The 21,838-nt window shown below is 37.8% G+C and overlaps 1 protein-coding gene across 1 annotated transcript; it reads left to right on the top strand.

Moving 5' to 3' along the window:
• The first annotated feature begins 2,443 nt into the window (after positions 1-2,443).
• LOC138693192 (hemolymph lipopolysaccharide-binding protein-like) lies at positions 2,444-21,248 on the top strand. Its single transcript, XM_069816929.1, has 5 exons — positions 2,444-2,499; positions 5,580-5,743; positions 6,256-6,388; positions 13,773-14,057; positions 16,017-21,248. The coding sequence occupies exons 1-5, from the start codon at positions 2,490-2,492 to the stop codon at positions 16,166-16,168; spliced, it is 744 nt and encodes a 247-aa protein (XP_069673030.1). The 5' UTR covers positions 2,444-2,489; the 3' UTR covers positions 16,169-21,248.
• The last annotated feature ends 590 nt before the right edge of the window (positions 21,249-21,838 follow it).

Below are 21,838 nucleotides of genomic sequence, written 5' to 3'. Positions count from 1 at the left end.
ACAATTATGATATGCGTAAATCACTTCGTGATTTAAGACGGCGCTTATTCCTTCGGATCCCGGCCAACTAGTCACTTATAACGAGTGCACCTCTGCACATGTGTGGACTTCAGTCCTACGTTCATAGACATCTATGACGTAGTGCAGAAGGCGGCCACTAGAGGGAACCCAAGAGTTGGAACTTAAACTGAGACGATTCTGTCCGATACTGGGATGGGTATCCGGTGTGGCTTAGTGGATAAAGCATCAGCACGTAGATCTGAAAACTCGGGTTCAAATCCCGGTGCCGGAGAGAGTTTTTCTCCGTTCCAGTACTCTTTCAATGTACGATGACGCAGAATATCTGCATGGAAATATCATATATACTACGGTACATTAAAATATATAAAACTTTAAGAGCTTTTGACAAAGTGAGTTGGATCCTGAAGAAAATTGGTATGGATTAAAAAGAGAGGAGGCCATTACAGTAATCTTCATACGAAGCAACGAGTCAAATTTAGGGTTTAAGAAGAAATGTTAATGGGAAGAGGAATAGGGACAGGAGTACGATAAGGATGTCCTTTATCATCTACTCTATTCAACATCTACTTCAAGAATTTAGTGAAGAACAGTTTTGCGAAGATGGGAGGGGTGAAAGTTAGAGGAAATAGAATAAAGCGCATAAGATTTGCTGATGATATGGCGTTGTTAACAGAAGACGATACATTGCTAAGGGATTTGCTACTGGAACTAAATGACAGCTGTGAGCAGTATGTGATGAAAATAAATGCAAACAAACTATCTGACGAAAACTGAAGAAGGTAAACGCAGGAATTCAAAATGCGGTAGTAGAACAAGTGGACAGCTTTCAGTACTCGTACATAGGATGTAGGCTACTGTAAAGTAGTAGTAGCATAACTGCTATCAGGAAGTCAAAAGGATAGCAAACGCAAAAGGATGTTTTAATAGCAAAAAAAAAAAATCTGCGAATCTCTGAAAAAAACTAAGGAAGAAACTAAGTGAAGTGCTTCGTGTGGAGTGTGCCATTATATGGAGCATTAACATGGACATTACGAAGTGAAGAGAAACGAAATGTAGCTAGAGAGATGAAAGGAGCTTGTCAAATTGAAAGTGTCTAGTCTCACATTCTAAACAGATTCCTATTTGTTCCCGTCATCTTGAAGCACTAACTATGCTATAACTCCTTTGAAGATGCCTGAACACGTAACTGTACTAATTCCATAATAATTATTTCCACTCATATCGTTACTTGTCTGAAACAGCACTGCAGAACTGACATCATTCACTAATTTGGTATTCAGATTTATTCTTATCAGAAAGAATCGAATAAAGTAGCTATATCAGAATAGGCATTTTTGGTCAGTGCGTTTTGTTTACAAGCATTAACTACAGACCGATTATTTAGTCCTGACAGCTCAGCGACACGGAAGATGGCAAGTAATAGGAGTAGTGGGAAGAGTTCCGGAGTAGAGATAGGGCGAGTGGTCGGTAAAGGAAGCTATACGCCATACCGCATGCGTGACATCCGACCGCTCTGACTGCAGGTGACAGACTAACCTGAACATCTCTTGGCGTAACTTATTGGACTCGCCTGACCCAGGCGCACATTGCCGGCGACTGTCAGGACTAAATAATCGGACTGTAGTTGTCGCAGACAGTAGTGACGACATACGATTATATTCAGTTTCTATCAACTATGCTGCTCATTCACTGATGTTTTAGCTAGGAGGAGGGGAGGTTCTTGCCAACAGGTAGAGTTTTAGCTAGTGGAAAGGGGTAGTGTTTACTTAGTCTGAAGCAAGTCAAGGTCCTATCCTATACAGCCCATCCTGATACAACTACTTTATCCGAACCATACTTATTAGCAACAGAACCAGTTTTCTCAAACCCCCTGATTAAATCTTCATAATTCTAATTTTCTCAGAAATGGGAAAGACTCCTTTGCTTTCATAGTAGCATTGAAGCAGTTGTACCATAACAATAATTAATGAGAGGTCGATGAAAACAATCTTCAAACATTTTTGTAGCAGTACTAATAAAATCATCATTATTTTAACCAACAAAACATTAAGTACAGAAATGAGTTGCCCAACTCAGTCATGTTTTTTCAGTTTATTTATCTCAAAATAATGACATTTATAACACTTTCAAGATAGGCGTTACGTATGAATTACCGCTCATATACAATATTTATATTAAACAATTATTTCGCTAGTGTGTCTCTGCATGAAACTTAATTGATATATCTTCACTATTTCCCATACAGTTCTCTAACCAGGCGGTATTTGTAGATGATATAAATTGAGCTGCACGTGTTGTTTTCAGATATGCATTAAAACAATCCGTATATACAAAATTGAAATCTGGTTAACTCGGGAATAAAATGACGTTGCGGATTTCCTTGGTGGTTTCATCGCTATATAAACCACCCACCGCGCTCAAAGCGACAGATCGTCACCTTGAGGGTCTGTGTAAACATCTCTGCGGCTATGGTTCAAGGTAAGGTAACACTTCATGCCTGATATGACATTGAAATCTCCGTTAGTTCGCATGTTTTAAGTACCAAACATAATAAAATGAGAATAGAACGTAAGATTGTGAATCCGAAAGTTTTCGTCATCCATAATCATAATCGTCATTCATCGCCTTCATCGTCAATGTCATCGAATATTTCAATAATCCATATGGTGCGAGAATTTTGGAATATTTCATCACGTCAATGAATACACAGACGTACAACGCTTCGGAGCTTCATATCAGCTGTATCATCCAAAGAGGCGAGAGGAAGTGTTGTCATGAAGCACTCTTGATAGCGGAAATAGCAGATAGATTCACCTCACCGTGACGTTGGATATTTGTGTACCTACTATATTGCTTGAAAACAAATTTTTCATCACGCATTAATGTCTCAAATATTACCCACTGTAATTGTGTTCACTAGCAGTGCTTTGTGTGTTGTCCCAACAATGTACGTGTAGTTGCCTTTTTAATCACACCAATTTTGCCAGAAGATGCAACTCCGAAATGTTGGCGGTGTTATATCTGGCTACTGCAAAAATATTTAGAGAGATGGGTATATTTTATGTACATCATATCTACATAGAATGTCGCTTTCACTAATTCGATACTGTAAAGACACTAATGATTGTAGAACTTTGCTATTTGGTTTATTTGATACAAAAATTCAATAAGATTTGTATCCCTATAAAACAAGTCCAGAGGTGTAACATCGGTGAACGTGAAGATCACTTCTATTATACATAATAAAGATATGCGATTTTCATCATCATGTCCTTCATGTGTTACACCCCAGTGGATCCGTTACGGTCTCATGCCAGCGTTTCACGGTCTTTCCAAATTTCTCCTTCCTCTTGATACATAGGCAAGAATTTGTCTAGACCATTTAATGCGATCCATTCTTTCGACATGTTTCTTCCACTGAAGTCTATATTGTTGAAGAAAATGAACTATAGGATCTATTTTTACTTCTTTCAGTATGTCTTTATTTTTACGGTGTTCGAGCAATAAGCAATCCCGCTGTCCGTCTCATAAACCTCATTTCAGCTACTGTTAGCCTTTTCTCATCAGCTTCTCTGATTGTCCAATTACTTTATTATTTATCATGATTTTACTTATAACTGTCCTAAAAATACCATAATTTTTGTTTTCTCTGTTGAAATTTCCATATTGAAATCTGAAGCGATTATTTGTAGACTATAAACTGCTTTTTGTAGATCTTCTGTTTTAGCCATAAGAACCTGATCGTCGGCAAACAGTAATGTATCAAGAAGCGTGTTTCGATTAATTTTAATTCCGGCATGATGACTTTCCTCCAAATGTACAAAGTATGGTTCATATTATTTGATAAATAGAAGAAGGAAAGACCGTACCTCTCTCTAACTCCTTCGTTTATTGAAGTCCAGCTACCAGTTTCTGCGTTCAGTTCGTAACATCGGTGAACGTGAAGGTCACCTCTAATGTGCATAATAAAGGCATGAAATTTTCAGAACCCAAAATGCGAGAACAATTATGGTTAATTGCACCTGATAAATGAAAAGTATCTTGTCAGAAAAAATCACAGAAGCTAGAAAATTTGGATTTTCGTTGACTGTATGTACTGTGGCATATCTATAGGAAATAAATTATGCATGATTTTGTCATCAGGCTTGATTTCTTGTACTAATTGAATGTTATATGTATACAAGTGGAGACTCTTGTAAAACACTTTGTGAATTGTGAAACGTATCATTCGTAATTCTCTTAATGCCTGTCTGATGGACTTTCTTGCACATGTTTGCCGAAATTGAACTCGGTCATCAGATTCTCTTATTTACACGTAAACGCTCCCTTTTGACGCTTCCAGTGCCAAGAACTTCTTTTTTTACAATGAATTGATAGTGTTTTATCAGTAACATTCTTCCCGTAAACCTATCTGGAGTTATAATTTTACCTCAGCAAACCATATAAAAGTTTCCGATCATTCTTGTGGTGACGCTATTTTAACATCAACAATGTTAATGCAATTTCCTGAAAATTATGGGATAATTTATAGCTTTCCGTCAAATATTTGATAGTTTTACTATCTTATAATACATCAGATTGGTACAAGGTTCTCTACTAAAAGTTACAATTTTCTTCCTAATCATTTTTTCAACCAAATTTTGAGAGCATGTAAACATACTGTATAAAGGACTAACAAAATCCAAATATTGAACTTCCAAATGTTTTTGGCTTTTCATTTATATTTTTATTTATTTATTTTTATTTTTTAGAGATGCTTTCAAACCACAGTTTTTTAATAGAAGGTCTCAATTTTGAAGCTTACATTTTGTTCAATTCATAGGACATAGAGAAACATTTCTATGCATTCATTTTATGGAATATTTAATTTATTCACTTTGAATTTTTTTTTAATTTTGAAAATATTTTTTTTCTATAGTTCATGGAAAAAATGTAAACAAATTTCTTACAAAATAAATGCTTAGAAACATGCAACTACCTCATAAATACTTGCAGTAAAAATTTAATCCAGATTGATTAATATTTTACGCAAAAAAGCTGGTGTTGAATGAAGAAAAATAAACTTACGGAAAAATGGATTTTAAAGTAAAACGAATATTTATGTAACACAAGCCTATTAAAATTCTTCTCAGTTACATTCATCTAGTAACCTCAAAGTGCCAACTTTAGAACAAAAAGTTACTAGATTTGTAATCAGAAATATTTGTAAAAAAATAATTCTTCGATTGAAAATAAAAATTGACAGATCTTTAAATACCACGCCCCCTTACAACCCTAATTAAAAAAATTAAACATATATGTAACCAGAATTGAACTAAATCCATTTGTGGTCTGAAAATATACATTCTAAAGAAGTAAAATAGCCAATAAAAATTTTTTGGAAAATTTTCATGACTTTTAATGGAGTCTCCACTTAAAGTCGATGAAGTTCTAAGTGGATACGGTCTAGTACTTTTTTTTTATATATATTTCTATGTATGTTATATATTGTTTTATCATAAATATTGGAGCTGCAACCGCAACATTATATTCTCAGTCTAATACCCACTTACTTTCAGTAACGGGGATCTTCATCACCTTTTGCTTTCTTCTTCTGGATGTCAGACTTTTAAAAACTGAAGGAACAGATGTATCTGAGTTCTCCTGCAAGTCATCGAAGTCAAGAAACATAAAACTATCGGTAACCAGTCGAAGGAACAGGACTGGTCACTGGACTTCCCAAGTAAGATCATAAACGTATCTACACTATGAAAATTTTATGTTCATTTTCTCTTTACACCTGTAAATTTCTTTATTATTTCACACTTAACTAAAACTATGATTTTATATTTCTTAGTAAGATATACGATTTTGCGAGAGAATTGAAGGGCTCCCTACAAAAGCGCGGTAGCTCCATTTTTACAAAGTTGTGGAAAATAACAAAAACACTGTAACAATTCCAATTTGAACTGCGCTTCTTTCCTTTGTCGGAGTATGTCCTAGGTACCTACGAGTTTTATTCCACCACTTACTCATTACAATCAGCAATTGGGGGGGGGGGGGTATATATGAACAAATAACAGAGCTACTCCCTTCCTTCAATAAAGTTGTATATAATTAGCCACATTTCGCACTGAGCACATATTTAGCCTACTGTGCGGATATCATAAACTACAATACGAGACATAGCAAGCTAATAAATTAGAAATAGTCACTTACTATAACTTCAACATTATATCTGCATCTTGTTTTCAGGCACATTTGGAACACAGGCGATTTTACGGAGGCGTTGAATACAAGGAAACTGAACCCGTGGAGTTAGACATAGACCAAACCGTGACAAAATGCGATGACGATGAAATTTTAGTAATTGTGGCCACAGTAACATGTAAGTACTCTTTAAAATCATATCGAGTCATTCACACCAACACCATTTATTTTAAAGCTTATAGCGCTTTCTAACAACAAACATATTTATAATATATATCAACTTCTCTTTTTTTTTAAGAACATATATATTAATGCATATCAACTTCTGTCTCTGTCCCTCTCCGTCTCTAAGAACATAATATACTTATACACATCAACGTCTTTTCCAAATAATACTTACTTACTTACTTATTAACTGGCTTTTAAGGAACCCGGAGGTTCATTGCCGCCCTCACATAAGCCCGCCATTAGTCCCTATCCTGAGCAACGTTAATCCATTCTCTATCATCATATCCCACCTCCCTCAAATCCATTTTAATATTATCTTCCCATCTACGTCTCGGCCTCCCTAAAGGTCTTTTTCCCCCCGCCTCCCAACTAACACTCTACATACATTTCTGGATTCGCCCATACGTGCTACATGCCCTGCCCATCTCAAACGTCTGCATTTAATGTTCCTAATTATGTCAGGTAAAGAATACAATGCGCGCAGTTCTGTATTGTGTAACTTTCTCCGTTCTCTTGTAACTTCATCCCTCTTAGCCCCAAATATTTTCCTAAGAACCTTATTCTCAAACACCCTTAACTTATGTTCCTCTCTCAAAGTGAGAGTCCAAGTTTCGCAACCATAAAGAACAACCGGTAATTTAACTGTTTTATAAATTCTAACTTTCAGATTTTTTGACAGCAGACTGGATGATAAAAGCTTCTCAACCGAATAATAACGCGCATTTCCCATATTTATTCTGTGTTTAATTTCCTCCCGAGTATCATTTATATTTGTTACTGTTGCTCCAAGATATTTGAACTTCTCCACCTCTTCAAAAGATAAATTTCCAATTTTTATATTTCCATTTCGTACAATATTCTCGTCACGAGACATAATCATATACTTTGCCTTTTCGGGATTTACTTCCAAACCTATCTCTTTACTTGCTTCCAGTAAAATTCCCGTGTTTCCCCTAATCGTTTGTGGATTTTCTCCTAACATATTCACGTCATCCGCATAGACAAGTAGCTGATGTAACTCGTTCAATTGCAAACCCTCCCTGTTATCTTGGACTTTCCTAATGGCATACTCTAGAGCAAAGTTAAAAAGTAAATGTGATAGTGCATCTCCTTGCTTTAGCCCACAGTGAATTGGAAACGCATCTGACAGAAACTGACCTAAATAATATAGTGATAAATTGTACTCTTTCTTGAAGGACATGAAAATTAAGTTTACTTACGATTAAAAATATCCCTATTTATACACACCAATTTCTTCTCATTCTTCAGGAACATCCCTTTTACAAACATCAACTTTTCCGCTTTCTCTAAAATCAGACTTATTTATACGCATCAATTTCTCTCTCTGTAAGAACACATATATTTATTCACGACAAATTATTTTCCTCTTAAAACATCAAGATTTACGTACATCAACATCTCCCTTTTCTGTAAGGACACACCTATTTATTAACATCAAATTCCCTTCCTCTAGGGACATAGCTTATTGGTTAAAGCACATCAATTTCTCCTCTATCTCTAATAACGTAAGCTACCTATTCTTTTTTTTTTCTCTAAGAATATGCCTATTTATACATGGAAATTTCTCTTTCTAAAAGAACACACTGTTTTACGTACATAAACATCTCCTATTTCTGTAAGAACACACCTATTAATACACATTAAATTCCCTCCCTGTAATAAAATACTGATTAAAGCACATCAACTTCTCACTTCTCTAAGAACACACTAACTTATGCACACCAACTTCTCTTCTTCCTCTAAGAACACACCTATTTATGCACATCAACTTCTGTTCTTTCTTTAAGAATGAACCAATTTATGGAGATCAATTTCTCTTCTTTCCTATTTATGCAGATCAACTTCTTTCCTTTCTCTAAAAATATAAGTATTTGTACACATTAACTTCTTCTTTTTGTAATAAAATATATGGGTAACTACTTCTCTTTCTTCAAGAGCATACTAATTAAGTATACCAACTTACTGTCTTCTTCTATAAGCGAATCTGTTCAAATACATCAATAATTGTTGTTTTTTTCTAAGAACGTTATATTTTCTGTTTTTCAAAGAATAAGTGGATAAATATATAGGCCTAGCGTTTCTTAAAGTACATACTAATTATACATGCCTACTTCTCTAATTTCTCTAAGAAATAAAAATGAAAGTAGAATATTATTTTCCTCAGGAACACACTCATTATGTACAGCAACTTTTCCTCTTCCTCTGAGAACAGTCTATACACCCACATTATCTTATCCTAAGTTTCACAAAAACAAATTTATATGTATCCCCCCTGTCTCTTCAAGAATACAGTATACAAATTTGTACACCAATTTATTCTGCTACTACTCAAAAGTACTATTTATGAAAAAACTGCACCCATTCGTGAAGACACGAATCATCTACATTATTAGAATCACTCTTCTCGGGTTCTCTGCCAGATGAGTTGGAGATTTGCTTCCAAGCTTTCCATGGCTAGCTCTGCCATCTTCTTCAGGGAATGAAGTGATGTGGGACCAAGTCTAGCCGGTATATATACAATAGTAGGACTTCCCGCTGCAGGCCAAGCTGGTTACTGATACTTGGTTATCAAGGAAGTCATCGAAATCCAGCTAGATGGCAATAATTTCAACAGAGACGGGGGTCTACAGCTGAGTACAGCATGGAAATATGCCATCAATACGCTTCGACCACCAGCACACGGCAGACAGTCGGGACCAGTAACTATAGTCCCGTCGCTCTAATTTCCGGCAGTCAATCGCGTTGCAGGTCGGCTACATTTAAACGTGTGCGTCTTGTGATTCGCTTATGAAGACTTTATTCATTTCTTAAGGCTCGATAAATACTTAATATAATCGCCCGCCATTTTCGTTCTTTCGTTGGCGTTCGCAGAAAGCACACGAAGACGTTATTTGCCGCTCCATTATTTGCTGAATTACAGTGCGTTTGATTTATTATCATAGGAGCTACGACATGATAATGTTTAACGGTGTGGCAAATAGATTCCTCGTATGGTAGCACGGGAACGAAAGAACAAAAATGGCGAAGGATCGAAAAAAATCGAAAAATCGAAGGAGAATTGGGAGGAAAATTTAAAAGGTACGCAAAACGCGTCCTTGCAAGGGGTTGGGGGCTGTAAAAAACTAAACATGTGAGCTCCAAGCCTGTTGGCCACTAGTCTCACTCCGGGTTACGCTGCTCCTCTGAAGGAGCTCTAGAAAATTTTGAAGGGGAAGCCGAAATTGGACGTAACCTCTTAGGTACCACACACGCGAGGGGGGCTGAGATTGATCAAGTGATCACGGAACGGGGCGAGGAGGAGTTGGCTGGTGTTTGCCGTTAGGATGGCAAGACGCCGTCATCTGTTGTTCGATGACAAAGCATGTGAAGGCCGTCGGAAGAAGCGCCGTGAAATCTAATCTGCAATTTGAGAGGTCCCTGTCCTTTCAATTTGCGACTTATTGAGTGACCTCGTATGTTTAATAGACTATTTATATTATCTGAACTAGGGCATACATCGTTTATAATAAGGGTGAAATATATATGGGGAAGGGCATATAGGTCCGTGGCCCATTTCTTATAGGGCTCATCCCGACATTTGTCTTACGCCTGAGGAAAACCACGGAATACCTTAGGCGAGATGAGTTGTCTCATGTATAAGAGACTAGCCAATTTGGCTATTATGTAGGAGGTGATTGTTGTCATGAGCCTTGTTGAATCGTCTCAATTTTGAGACAAGCCATTTGGCTATATGATGGTTCAATTACGAAGAGGAGGGAGAGATGTAATTAGTTAATTAATTCAAAGTAATTAGGGAGATTAATGGGGATATGAGTGCAGGTCCGTGGCCCATTTCTTTTAGGGCTCATCCCGACATTTGTCTTAGCGCCTTAGGAAAACCACGGAAAAACCTTAGGCAGGATGAGTTGTCTCAATATCAGAGACTAGCCAGTTGGCTCTTAGGTTGAATGACTCTATGAATCGATAGATATATACTAGCCAATTGGCTCTATGATACTTCCATTGATCAACAAAAGTAGATATTGTTAGGGAGGGATTTTGTTTAGCCCAGTTAAGACAAGGTAATTTTAAAGCGGTTGCATTATCCAAGGAGTCTCATAGAGTTGAGTCGTGGCTACCAAAACCTGGGAGTAACGCCAGCCTCCCTGTCCTCCTGTCTCAATAGTATAGCTAATGGACCTGTCTGGTGTCTACGCCGTAACCTAGGATCATACTGACCGAGGCCAGATATGAGCGGGTTGGGGTTAGCACGACCTTCCGCATACAGGTTCCTAGCCAGTCGAGCAATGAACTCGTCTATGGTTGGCAACTGTATTTCATCATGGAACTTTCTTCTCGAGGCGACTCGGGGGAGATGGGTAATGAGTCGAATCACCTGGTTTTGGACAACTTGGAGTTTACGGAGATGGGACACTGCCGCAAACCCCCATGCGGGTGCGGCATAGGTAATGACAGAGCGATTGAGGGCCTTATACATGATAAGTCCTACCCTCAGGTTGTCAGGAGTTAAGGCCACCAGAATGGGATAGTGTCTATCAGCCCGTTGGCCTTACGAAGAAGGGATTGGATGTGATCTCGGAAGTTGAGATGAGAGTCCATAATGATCCCTAAATATTTAATTTGGTTCATCCACGGCATTTCTCGTCCGAAAAGTGTGGGTGGTGGTGGTATGTCTTCGAGCCTCGCTCTTAGTGAAAAGAGTATGGCCTGACATTTCTCTACATTGACCTTGATTCTCCAGTCGTGGAACCACGGCTGGAGGTGATCTAAGATCGACTGCAATCTACGGGACGCTAATCTATAGGTTTTGCCCATCGCCAAGAGGGCAGTGTCGTCTGCATAGATATACAGATGACTACTTCTGCCTTGGATATAGCGAAACGGGAGGTCATTAATGAATGTATTGAAAAGTATGGGCCCGATAGTGGAACCCTGTGGGACTCCTGCGTGAATTTCACGGGGGGGGGGGTGGAGAAACTAGTGCCTACACGGGTTTTGAATGTACGGCCTCGGAGGTAGTTAGAAATGAGACGTATCATTCCATCTGGGACTCCCATGCCCAGTAACTTAACGAGGAGTCCCTCATGCCAAACCTTGTCGAATGCTCGCTCGATGTCCAGGTAAGCTGCAGCTACTACACGCTTCGTGCTCATAGCCCAGGTAATGTCCTCCGTCATGCGGAGTGCCTGGAGTGTAGTGGAACGACCAGGGTGGAAACCGAACTGCTCGTTCCTGATTTGGGGCAACACTACTTCAGTGAGGCGTCTATGTATGACCCGCTCCGCCAGTTTGCTGAGACAACTGAGGAGACTAATAGGCCTATAGTTGCTTGGATTCGTCTTATCCTTTCCGGGCTTTGGAAAGAGAACTACGTGAGCCTCTTTCCAGGGAATGGGATAGTGACCGGAAGCCAAGATGTTATTAATTATCTCTGCTATGCGCTTCATAGCTGACCTTGGGAGATGCTGCAATATAATTCCTTGGATACCGTCGGCCTTATGAGGGCCGAGGCGACGAATGAAATGGACGACCTCGTGGGTGTTCGTAGGTCGTATTCCATTTTCCGGCTCCCTGCTAAGGAGGTCTCGAACCGATTCCTCAACAGCTCTGACATGGGGCAAGTTTAAATTTTGTTTCACGGGTTGAAAAGTGGATCTCTAGAACGTCTGCCAGTGCGGTAGCCTTCTCCTCATGAGTAAAGGCCGTGACATCTGGACCGACTACTAATGAGTGAATAGATTGAGACGGATTGGACAGAGCTCGAGATACATGCCAGACATCTGACATGTTTCTGCTGTCCATCGTCTCAACCTTGGATTTCCAAGCATGGACGACCGTTTCGTGGACCTCCTCACTGATCCGCCTGAGCAAGCGGTTCATTTCTATTCTATGTTGATCTAACCTAGTACGCTTCCACAATGTTCTTGCTTTATTGCGGGCGATCTTTAGGTCTCTAATATAGGCTGGGAGCTGCATCCGTCCCGGTTGTGAAGACCGTTTCGGTATTGCAGCAACCATTGCCTTCTTTATGCACTCCGTCAGGTCGCTAACTGACCTATCTATCCCTGCCGGAGTGACTTCATGGGGGAGTGGTGGAAGCGTAGCGGCTACCTGGTCTTGGAAGGATCGAAAAATCGAAGGAGAATTGGGAGGAAAATTTAAAAGGTACGCAAAACGCGTCCTTGCAAGGGGTTGGGGGCTGTACAAAACTAAATATGTGAGCTCCAAGCCTGTTGGCCACTAGTCTCACTCCGGGTTACGCTGCTCCTCTGAAGGAGCTCTAGAAAATTTTGAAGGGGAAGCCGAAATTGGACGTAACCTCTTAGGTTCCACATACGCGAGGGGGGCTGAGATTGATCAATTGATCACGGAACGGGGCGAGGAGGAGTTGGCTGGTGTTTGCCGTTAGGATGGCAAGACGCCGTCATCTGTTGTTCGATGACAAAGCAGGTGAAGGCCGTCGGAAGAAGCGCCGTGAAATCTAATCTGCAATTTGAGAGGTCCCTGTCCTTTCAATTTGCGACTTATTGAGTGACCTCGTATATTTAATAGACTATTAATATTATCTGAACTAGGGCATACATCATTTATAATAAAGGTGGAATATATATGGGGAAGGGGATATAGGTCCGTGGCCTATTTCTTATAGGGCTCATCCCGACATTTGTCTTACGCCTGAGGAAAACCACGGAATACCTTAGGCAGGATGAGTTGTCCCATATAAGAGATTAGCCAATTTGGCTATTATGTAGGAGGTCATGAGCCTTGTTGATTTGTCTCAATTTCGAGACCAGCCATTTGGCTATATGATGGCTCAATTGCGAAGAGGGGGGAGAGATGTAACCTTGGAAGGATACTACGTACCTAGACTTTATAGAGCCTTCACTTCCTAAGACGTAAGCAAAGAGGCGGAGTCACGCCGGAAATAACAGCGTCCCGACTTTAGCTCCTGATTGGCCACCGCTTCCACCAATCAGAATGCGCCTGGCGGACTGGACTAGGAACTAGCTCCTGATTGGCCCGCAGCGGGAAGCCCTACTATTGTATATATACCGGCTAGACATGGTCCCACATCACTTCATTCCTGAAGATGGCAGAGCTAGCCATCAAAAGCTTGGAAGCAAATCTCCAACTCACCTGGCTGAGAACCCGAGAAGGGTTATTCTACATCAAACGCCGGGAAAGCCTCAAGTCTTACATCTAAATTATTGTAAATCTGATTATCTAATATCATACCAAGCTGTGGGCAACAACCTGTCCTGTATTTTTTTAAATATAATAAACATATACAAAATATTAACTGATATTTCCAGCGCCTCCGGCAACGACGGTTACCGTAAGCCCAGGACCAGACTACGAGTTCGTGCCTGAATTTGGTTACTACAAGTTGCACAGGGCAGCCAAGAAGTGGGTCCAGGCGATGGACACGTGCAAGACAGAAAACGCGCACCTGCTAATCATCAATTCAGACAAAGAAGCGAAGGCTATTCAGCGTGTTTGGCTTCGTCATCCTAAGAACTTCAGCGACTGGAGAGACCATTGGGTCTTCGTTGGAATCCACGACCAGTTCGAAGAGGGAAAGTTCATCACTGTCTTCAGTACGTATGGTTTTTTTTAGTTTGTTATTTAACGACGCTGTATCAACTACGAGGTTATTTAGCGTCGATGAGACGGTATTTGGCGAGATGATTCCGAGGATTCGCCATACATTTTCCCAAACCTCGGTTGGGGAAAACCTCGGAAAAAACCCAACCAGGTTATCAGCCCAAGCGGAGATCGAACCGACGTCCGAGCACAACTTCAGAACGGCAGGCAAGCGCCTCAACCGACTGAGCCACGCCGGTGGCTAGTACGTATGCTATTCTGACAGAATAATAAAGGCCTAGCTAAACTTTCATAAAAACTTAGTAATCGTATTTAATTATCAAAGTGAGTATTACGCAATACAGCATAGAAAAATAATGGGTAAAACAGGAATATAATTGAAGACCTATCTTTCTAAATTGGTTTAGCGCCATGAGCAACTTTATGAGATTAAAACACTGTGCCAAATGCATCTTTAAATACCTTTGACACTATATTTTGGAGCACGAATGAGTCACTTATGGTTGAGCTATGACAGAGCATTAAGTATGATATTCTCATATGGATGTACCGTAGTGACAAAAAAAAAACAACGGAACGACCCTTGTAGCTCATTTCAGAATCACAGATTCAAATTTTGCTAGTCACAAAACACATCAATCTTGTATAATTAATTGTAACAATGAAATTTATTGCATTTGTTCGATCTTAGCGTCTTTTGTTTCCTTCAGTGCTTCAAACTTGCAGACGAAAAACCTTTGAGAGTTTTATTTTCATCTGGCATCAATATTACATTTCTACCTCTACTCGGCAAAGATAACTGTGTATTTTTACATTAAATAGCAGTACATACCTCTGGCTTCACTAACCATATTGAAATTACCACAGTTTGACACAATACACAGCACAGGATTCTTTTGTATCAGCTATAAGGGTCGGTCCAATTTTTTTGCCATTACTGTACCTCCCTTAAATGGAATAAAATTAAATTAAAAAAACTGGTACTTAGCCAATTTGAAGGGATATATTTCGAATTACTTTACTATTTCGTTTTCCTCAACCATAAGGCGAATGTAAGTTAATCTGTGGTGAATCCTCGGTCTCATCTCGCCAAATATCATCCCGCTATCACCATTTTCATCGACGCTAAATAACCCAGTAATTGATGCGGCGTCGTAAATAACCAAGTTAAAATATTATAAGCTTACTCTTATTGGCTGTACTGAACACTTTAAAGTTTAAAATATAGTAAAATAATGAATGTTTTAAAATACATAATATACGTAATTTATATACAATTTATAAGCGTTAATTAACCCCTCTACAGAAACTCACCTGGGACTAAAGTAAATTTCGTAGATTTGTTTTCAAACAAAACATAAATGAAGTTCAAACATGACAAAAAATCTGTTGTATTTTCGGGAGAAGAAACATTCAGGTCCACCATTTAAAAAAATCTATGAATAAAATAGAATTAACAAGAATATTGCTACCTATATAAAAACCCATTAATTTCCTAAATTATCGTGTAAAAATCGATTTCAAGTTAATGCACATTAATTTTTTGTGGAAAGTTTTATTTTTACCTCCTGTAAAATTTTCATTCTTTTCTCATGAAATTTCGGCCAGTGTATGGGACCGGTGCCCACCCAGCATCGTGATGCACTTGGGGAGCTACGATAGGTAGCGAAATCCGGTTGTGATTGCCAGCTATAACGGCTAGGGGGATCATCGTGCTAACCACACGATACCTCCATTCTGGTTGGATGATCGTCCACCTCTACTTCGGCATGTGGGAGTGAGGCCAGCAGCCGGCTGTCGGCCTAGGCCCTTCACGGGCTGCAGCACCATGGATTATTATTATTAAAATTTTCATTTCTGGACTTGACCGGTTCTTGCACCAAGGTTTTCAATTCTCTGTATTATTTAATATAGTTAAGCTTCATATTGAAATCTCCTTTCATTGCTTGCAGGTCAATCGCTGAATGACACTGGCTACACCAAATGGAGTCAAGAGCCTTCTCGTGGAAGAGCAGAGAACTGTGGGATTAGCAACGTGAAAGGGGAATACGGAGATGCTGATTGTGCAGAAACAATGGCTTTTATTTGCGAAAAAGAGATTTGATAATATATCCACTACGACTTACACTTCTGCATATGTTAAGAGTGGTCTTGATGTGCAAATATGTAATTATTAGACTTCGTTGAATTGCCACACGCAGCATGCAATCAGGTTGCCGATGTACGGTAGTATAGAGGAGGTGAGCGACAGCCCCGTCTCGTATTATAAGCAGTTCATGTTAAGAGTTGTGACCGGTCCAAATAGATAGAGCTGCTACAGCTAATGTATACCTAAGTAAGCACTTGTTTTTGCATTACTGTGGTTGGAATAGTCAAAGCTTAACATTTGTTCAGTTCAGACAAGAATTCAATCAAACATGCTACAATGAGAGCGTTGCTGTTCCAAACAATTGCCCCTGGAATACCCTTACCCCCGCAGCCAGTCTTGACCCGTTGGAAAACGTGGTTGGATGCTGTTAATTATTGTGCAGAACATTACGGCAAAATAATGGAGGTAATTGATGCATTGGATAGTAATTTTTTTAATTTAATTAATTTATTTATTTAATCTGGCAGAGCTAAGGCCAGTAGGCCTTCTTTTCCGCCCAGCCAGACTCTAATACTAATTAAATACATTTGCTTACATAGTTATTACATTAATATCTATATCATAAAACAACATGAAAGTAAATAATGAAAATTGGATAACTAATGTTAGTGTGAAAATAATAAACAGCACAGACAGTTCCGCTGTTGCAGCTGTAAAATCATTGCCTTCTGAACATCTGTTGGATGATATTCTGTTCATTGATTCTAATTTTAAAATCGTGTCCAAAAGCATCACCCTGTTCGAATCGTCTAAACTACAACTCTCAGACGCCCTTAATATAGTGTATAAAGTATCACAAACCGTTATCCAAAATAACAATTCACTAATTTCAGAAAAAGTGAAATGTAAGTTGAGAAATGTTATTGCTAAAAATTCTGCCTATTCACAACTTCGTATTATAAATGATGTATTATCAGATCACGACAAGACGTCTGAAGTTGGTGTACTAATAACTAGTGACTTCCCGTTCTTCAAATATGCACCTATTACATCGTGTGATATTGAACGTACATTTTCCCAATATAAAAATTGTTTGAGGAGGTTACTTTACAGTCGCTCAAAATGTACGTAACTCTTCACTTCAATGCACATATTCAAGGATGATGAGAGTACCTTACATTAAATTTTAAGAGTTAATATATCTCACTACAAAATAATTGTGTATTTACATGTTTAGACATTTCCTAATTCAATGATCGTTCATTATATTTCTTGAATGCAGGATACAGGTTTTATTGTAACCACAGTATACTGCTCAGTGTTTACATCAGAGGCATACTCCATCCGTTGCACGTCCTCTTCTCATACAGTCTATACCCCGTGCGTAGTAAACCTTACGATTCTCGTGGCAACTCCACGAAGTCTAGTAATTATTCTTAAGTCTCTAACGCAGTGGTCGTCAGCACTCGCTGAAATGTGCAATTGGTACGCGGTGCCGTTCCGTGTACTCCATCGTGCAACAGGGAGAGATAGAGAGCATACCCGCTAGCAGCTACGAGAGCACTATAGTGCACTGCGTTTTCCGCGGGTAAGGGAAGCTAACCCCAGCGTGCTCTGTGCTGACGACCCCTGCTCTAACTTAATTGAAGTGAGATGAACGCATTACAAAGTATGTCCATAAGTCTAATTAATTTGCAGTAACATTTATAATAAATGTTTCCATCACATTACTTCAAAACAGATTGTTAAGTGTAGACAACTTACGTCACATCTATATGACAAAGGTATTCTATCGTGTCTCCTCTTAACAATTACTGTTAATATTTGTCAAAGTTTGTTCCAGGGGCAAGCAACAAAATACATAATTCTGTTACTGAAATCAGAAACGATGAATTTCGATTATGAATTTAGTCCTGCGTTTGGATACCTAAACCTCCAAGCAATCTGCAACAGTCTAAGTATATATGGAGTATAGCCTAGTGACATCCAACCCTAATGACACAGTTTTTTATGCACAAAATGTATTATTTATATTTTAAAAGTAAATATTCCACTTTGATTACACATCTTTCAATAAACTAAATTAAATCAGTTAAAGTACAGTAGCTTTTATGTAATCAAAATGCACTAATGTTTATGCAAAAAAGGATTATTTACATTTTAAAAGTATATATTGCATTGTGTTTATAAATTTCTTTCAATAAACTAATATTTTTTAATTAAGTATGAACCTTTAAGAGATCCTATATTTATATTTAGATTTATTTTATATGTTGTTATAAAAAGTATGATGTTCTTCTGTCCATGGGCTAACCGTTTTGTTTTTTCTTCTTCATAATTATTTTTGCAGAATTTAACATCAGTTGAAAACCTGATAATGTGGGCTGTTGTGTAGTTGTGACATAGTTCAGGTAACCCATAATGAGCCAAGTAATGTAACTTCTATTACGGTGTGGAGGAATATCTAAGAAGAGTACCATTCGTTTTACATCATTCGGGTTGTCTATTTTCGTTGCATCTTGAATGGTACTGTATATCCATGTCAACAAATTTGGTACACAAATAGTCAGTCTATGACGTAAGGTGCCTATGTTTCCACACATTGGACATATCGGAGAATTACTAATATTATGAGTAGGCCTATATTTTTTTCCTTCAGTTGGTATAATGTCATTTATACATTTGTAAGTACTGCTTTTCCATTCCGTTGGTATCGTTGATATTTTAAAGGTTTTCCAAATTCTATGCCAATTGAAATTAGAAAATTTCATCATTATTGAAACAGGATTATTTTATAGTGTCGATAAATGTAAGTAAATATCCTTGATTGTGATGTGTTTTGCATTCTGCATCACGGAAGTTGGAAGGTTTTCAATTATTGTCCTAATTCGTCTGAATATGAAATGTTGTGATAAACTATCGGGTATTGTGACTGATGTCCGGACATATTGCATATCTGAGTGTCACTGGTTACAACCCAATTTTTACCGTGGATTGCATATGGCACGAGTTTTGCATTGAGCATTTATAAGTGAAGGTTTCATACTATTTCTGATATTACGATAATATTAAAATATAAAAGTACATAGTAAATAATGTTATAATATTTGGTTTAAAATTCCACATTGCTAGAAGACGCCAAAAGAGGAGCTTTTGTTAGTTTGTTACCATCCCATGGCCAGATAACTTTTATTTAGTCTAAGCCAAACGTTATGTAATTTAACAATTGCCTTTGCTTCAAGTTTGTTTGAAGATTACGAAAAATACTGGAAATTATTATGCATAGTTATGTGACAAATAGTAAAAGATCGGAACTCCACACGATATCGCTGAAGAAGCGTACACTGTGAGTAACCAACTGCTCCTTGAAATATCTAGAAAATTATATGAGAAAGGATACCTATTAGTTTTTCATAGTTTCGTCCAAGAATAAGAGGGTAACTACGACTACAGTAAATGTTATGTTGGCGTATTTGCTAGAAAAATATAGATCAATGAAATCTTTCATATAATTGTCTATTTACTGATTGTTAAAATGCTGGATAAATTTGAGTTGCTATGATCTGATTGCATTGAAATTGTGTAAAATGTCATTTATAAAAGATAGTGCAGCAAAGTATTCTGATGCGGAAAAGTAGGGCTGCATTGTTTCTTTACCACCCTCATTTTCAATAAAATTATTTTATTTTAATGCAGGAAATTTGTATGTCCTTCAATTCTAAAATAAGGTAGTAATTGTCACATGGTAATGCAAAAACACATTTTGATCGGTGTTAATGTATGAAACAGGTTGAATACTATAGTAGTGGGTCAAAGTTTTGTGAAAACGGTACTTTCAATTTATCGAAAAAAAAAAACTAGTATACTGAATTACATTATATAATAGTACATTATAAACAAACTCGCGTCTTAATTACTACCATTATAGGCAAGTTTCATACTACTATTTATGCTCGACTATATTTCTAACTCGAAATTATTCATAAGTATTCATGTTACTCCTATCTGACTGGGGAGCGGAATTGACCTAGTGCAATATCTCGTAAATTATGAATGTGCGCAGACGCGAAAGTATTGATTTTTTTCCAATAAACAAATGTCATTGACCTTGATATAATCTAGAGAGTAAAATAAACATTAATCTTGGTGGCCAAGCAACACATTTGCCATTGTGAATGCACCTGTTTGGAAAGATATTGTCCAGGAGCACACGGACATTATGTGTGAAATGTACTAGGTGGAAATGATGCTGCAACCACATACGTTACCTTCCGATAAAGGGAATCACCTCCACCAAAATGCGAAAGGTATGCTGGAGGAGTTTCAGGTCGGTTTCGCCGTTTAGATGGGAGAAAATTATATGGGGCAAACTAGCATATCAGCTAACAAACAGCACATCCGAAGTGGGATATTGGAGTAACACCGATTCTAAGTTGTCGACAATAAATGTTTATTTTAGAATCTTTTACCACATCTTAAATTTAATATACGCACTTATGAAACATCCGGTATGTATAATTGGTTCTTCTTCACTACAGCATAGGGAAAACGATTCGTCTATTGACTTCTATAAGCCGAATTATCAGGATCTGAATATTGATTAGGCCTACGTATAAAGTTCACACTGTGTTGCTAGGTAACATAACATATTATAAGTCAATTAAGCCATCCGAAACGCTGGACGTACTTGAAGATTCTCCATTTCAGAGTGCTATTGATGGAGACAATAAAATATGAGGACAGAAATATTCCAGCACAAATCCTCACGTTCTAAAGAACAGGTCAGTGACAAAATATATTGTATTCTATTGTGATTTATAACTTGTAGCCTTGACAATGATGTTAGCTACAGACAGTCAAGTGCTTCATTAAAGGGTAATGATCTGTTAAAATGTCTACAATAAATTAGAGAATAGACAGTGATTTTTTTATTTTCTACATTTTTAAGTTAGAGACTTAATTTTTTGTATACAGGAACCTCAATGATGATCATAATCACTGTTATGGTTTTCCTTTGATATCCCTGTAATTCTACTGTTGATAGTCTATATTCAGTTCGTGTTTTCTTGGCATTAAAATATCTCTCCTTTTGTGACGTCTGTAATTATTATCATATCCAGTGAATCCTTCAGCATATTATTCCCATTTGTTTTGTTTATCCTGTTATTTTCATTACAAACTTCAAATGTTCGCTTCTTTTCTCCCTATCTTTTCCAAATGTCTACATACAGTAATATTTCTCTGACAACCCTTCTATTTATTTTAATTTCTTTTTGTTAGTCTATAATTCTCCGGCATAGAAGAAAAAATGTTGCTATACTTCGCTAAAATACAGTTTTGTTTATTTTCTGTATTTCTGAGAATACTTTTAAGTTCTTCCATATGAATAATAAGATAGATTAAACGTGTTTTATTTTCTAAAATTTTCCTTGTAGGAAGAGTTTATTGAAAGTTTTCCACATTTTATGATATTATTTATGTTTTATTCCTTATATTTTTCACTTAAAGTCTTACTATAAGTATTTTAACTTTAGCATGGTTGTCTGAAACTTACGTTTGGAATTCCTTAACAAAAGTTGATGACATTAATGGTTGAATGGATATACAGAGTGTAAGGGGTATAAGTGACGCCCTTTTCACAGTCTTCGGAGACGGTCTACAAGAACAAAAATTGTTCATACTTCA

Source organism: Periplaneta americana, chromosome 17, assembly GCF_040183065.1.
Source record: "Periplaneta americana isolate PAMFEO1 chromosome 17, P.americana_PAMFEO1_priV1, whole genome shotgun sequence".
NCBI lineage: Eukaryota > Metazoa > Arthropoda > Insecta > Blattodea > Blattidae > Periplaneta > Periplaneta americana.
This window is presented reverse-complemented; position numbering and strand designations above follow the sequence as displayed.

What these genes read in the sequence shown, in the direction of transcription:
- LOC138693192 (XM_069816929.1), top strand. An exon ending in CTGGTCACTGGACTTCCCAA is followed by an intron (nt 5,744 to 6,255) that starts GTAAGATCATAA and finishes TCTTGTTTTCAG; the next exon opens with GCACATTTGGAACACAGGCG. An exon ending in AATTGTGGCCACAGTAACAT is followed by an intron (nt 6,389 to 13,772) that starts GTAAGTACTCTT and finishes TGATATTTCCAG; the next exon opens with CGCCTCCGGCAACGACGGTT.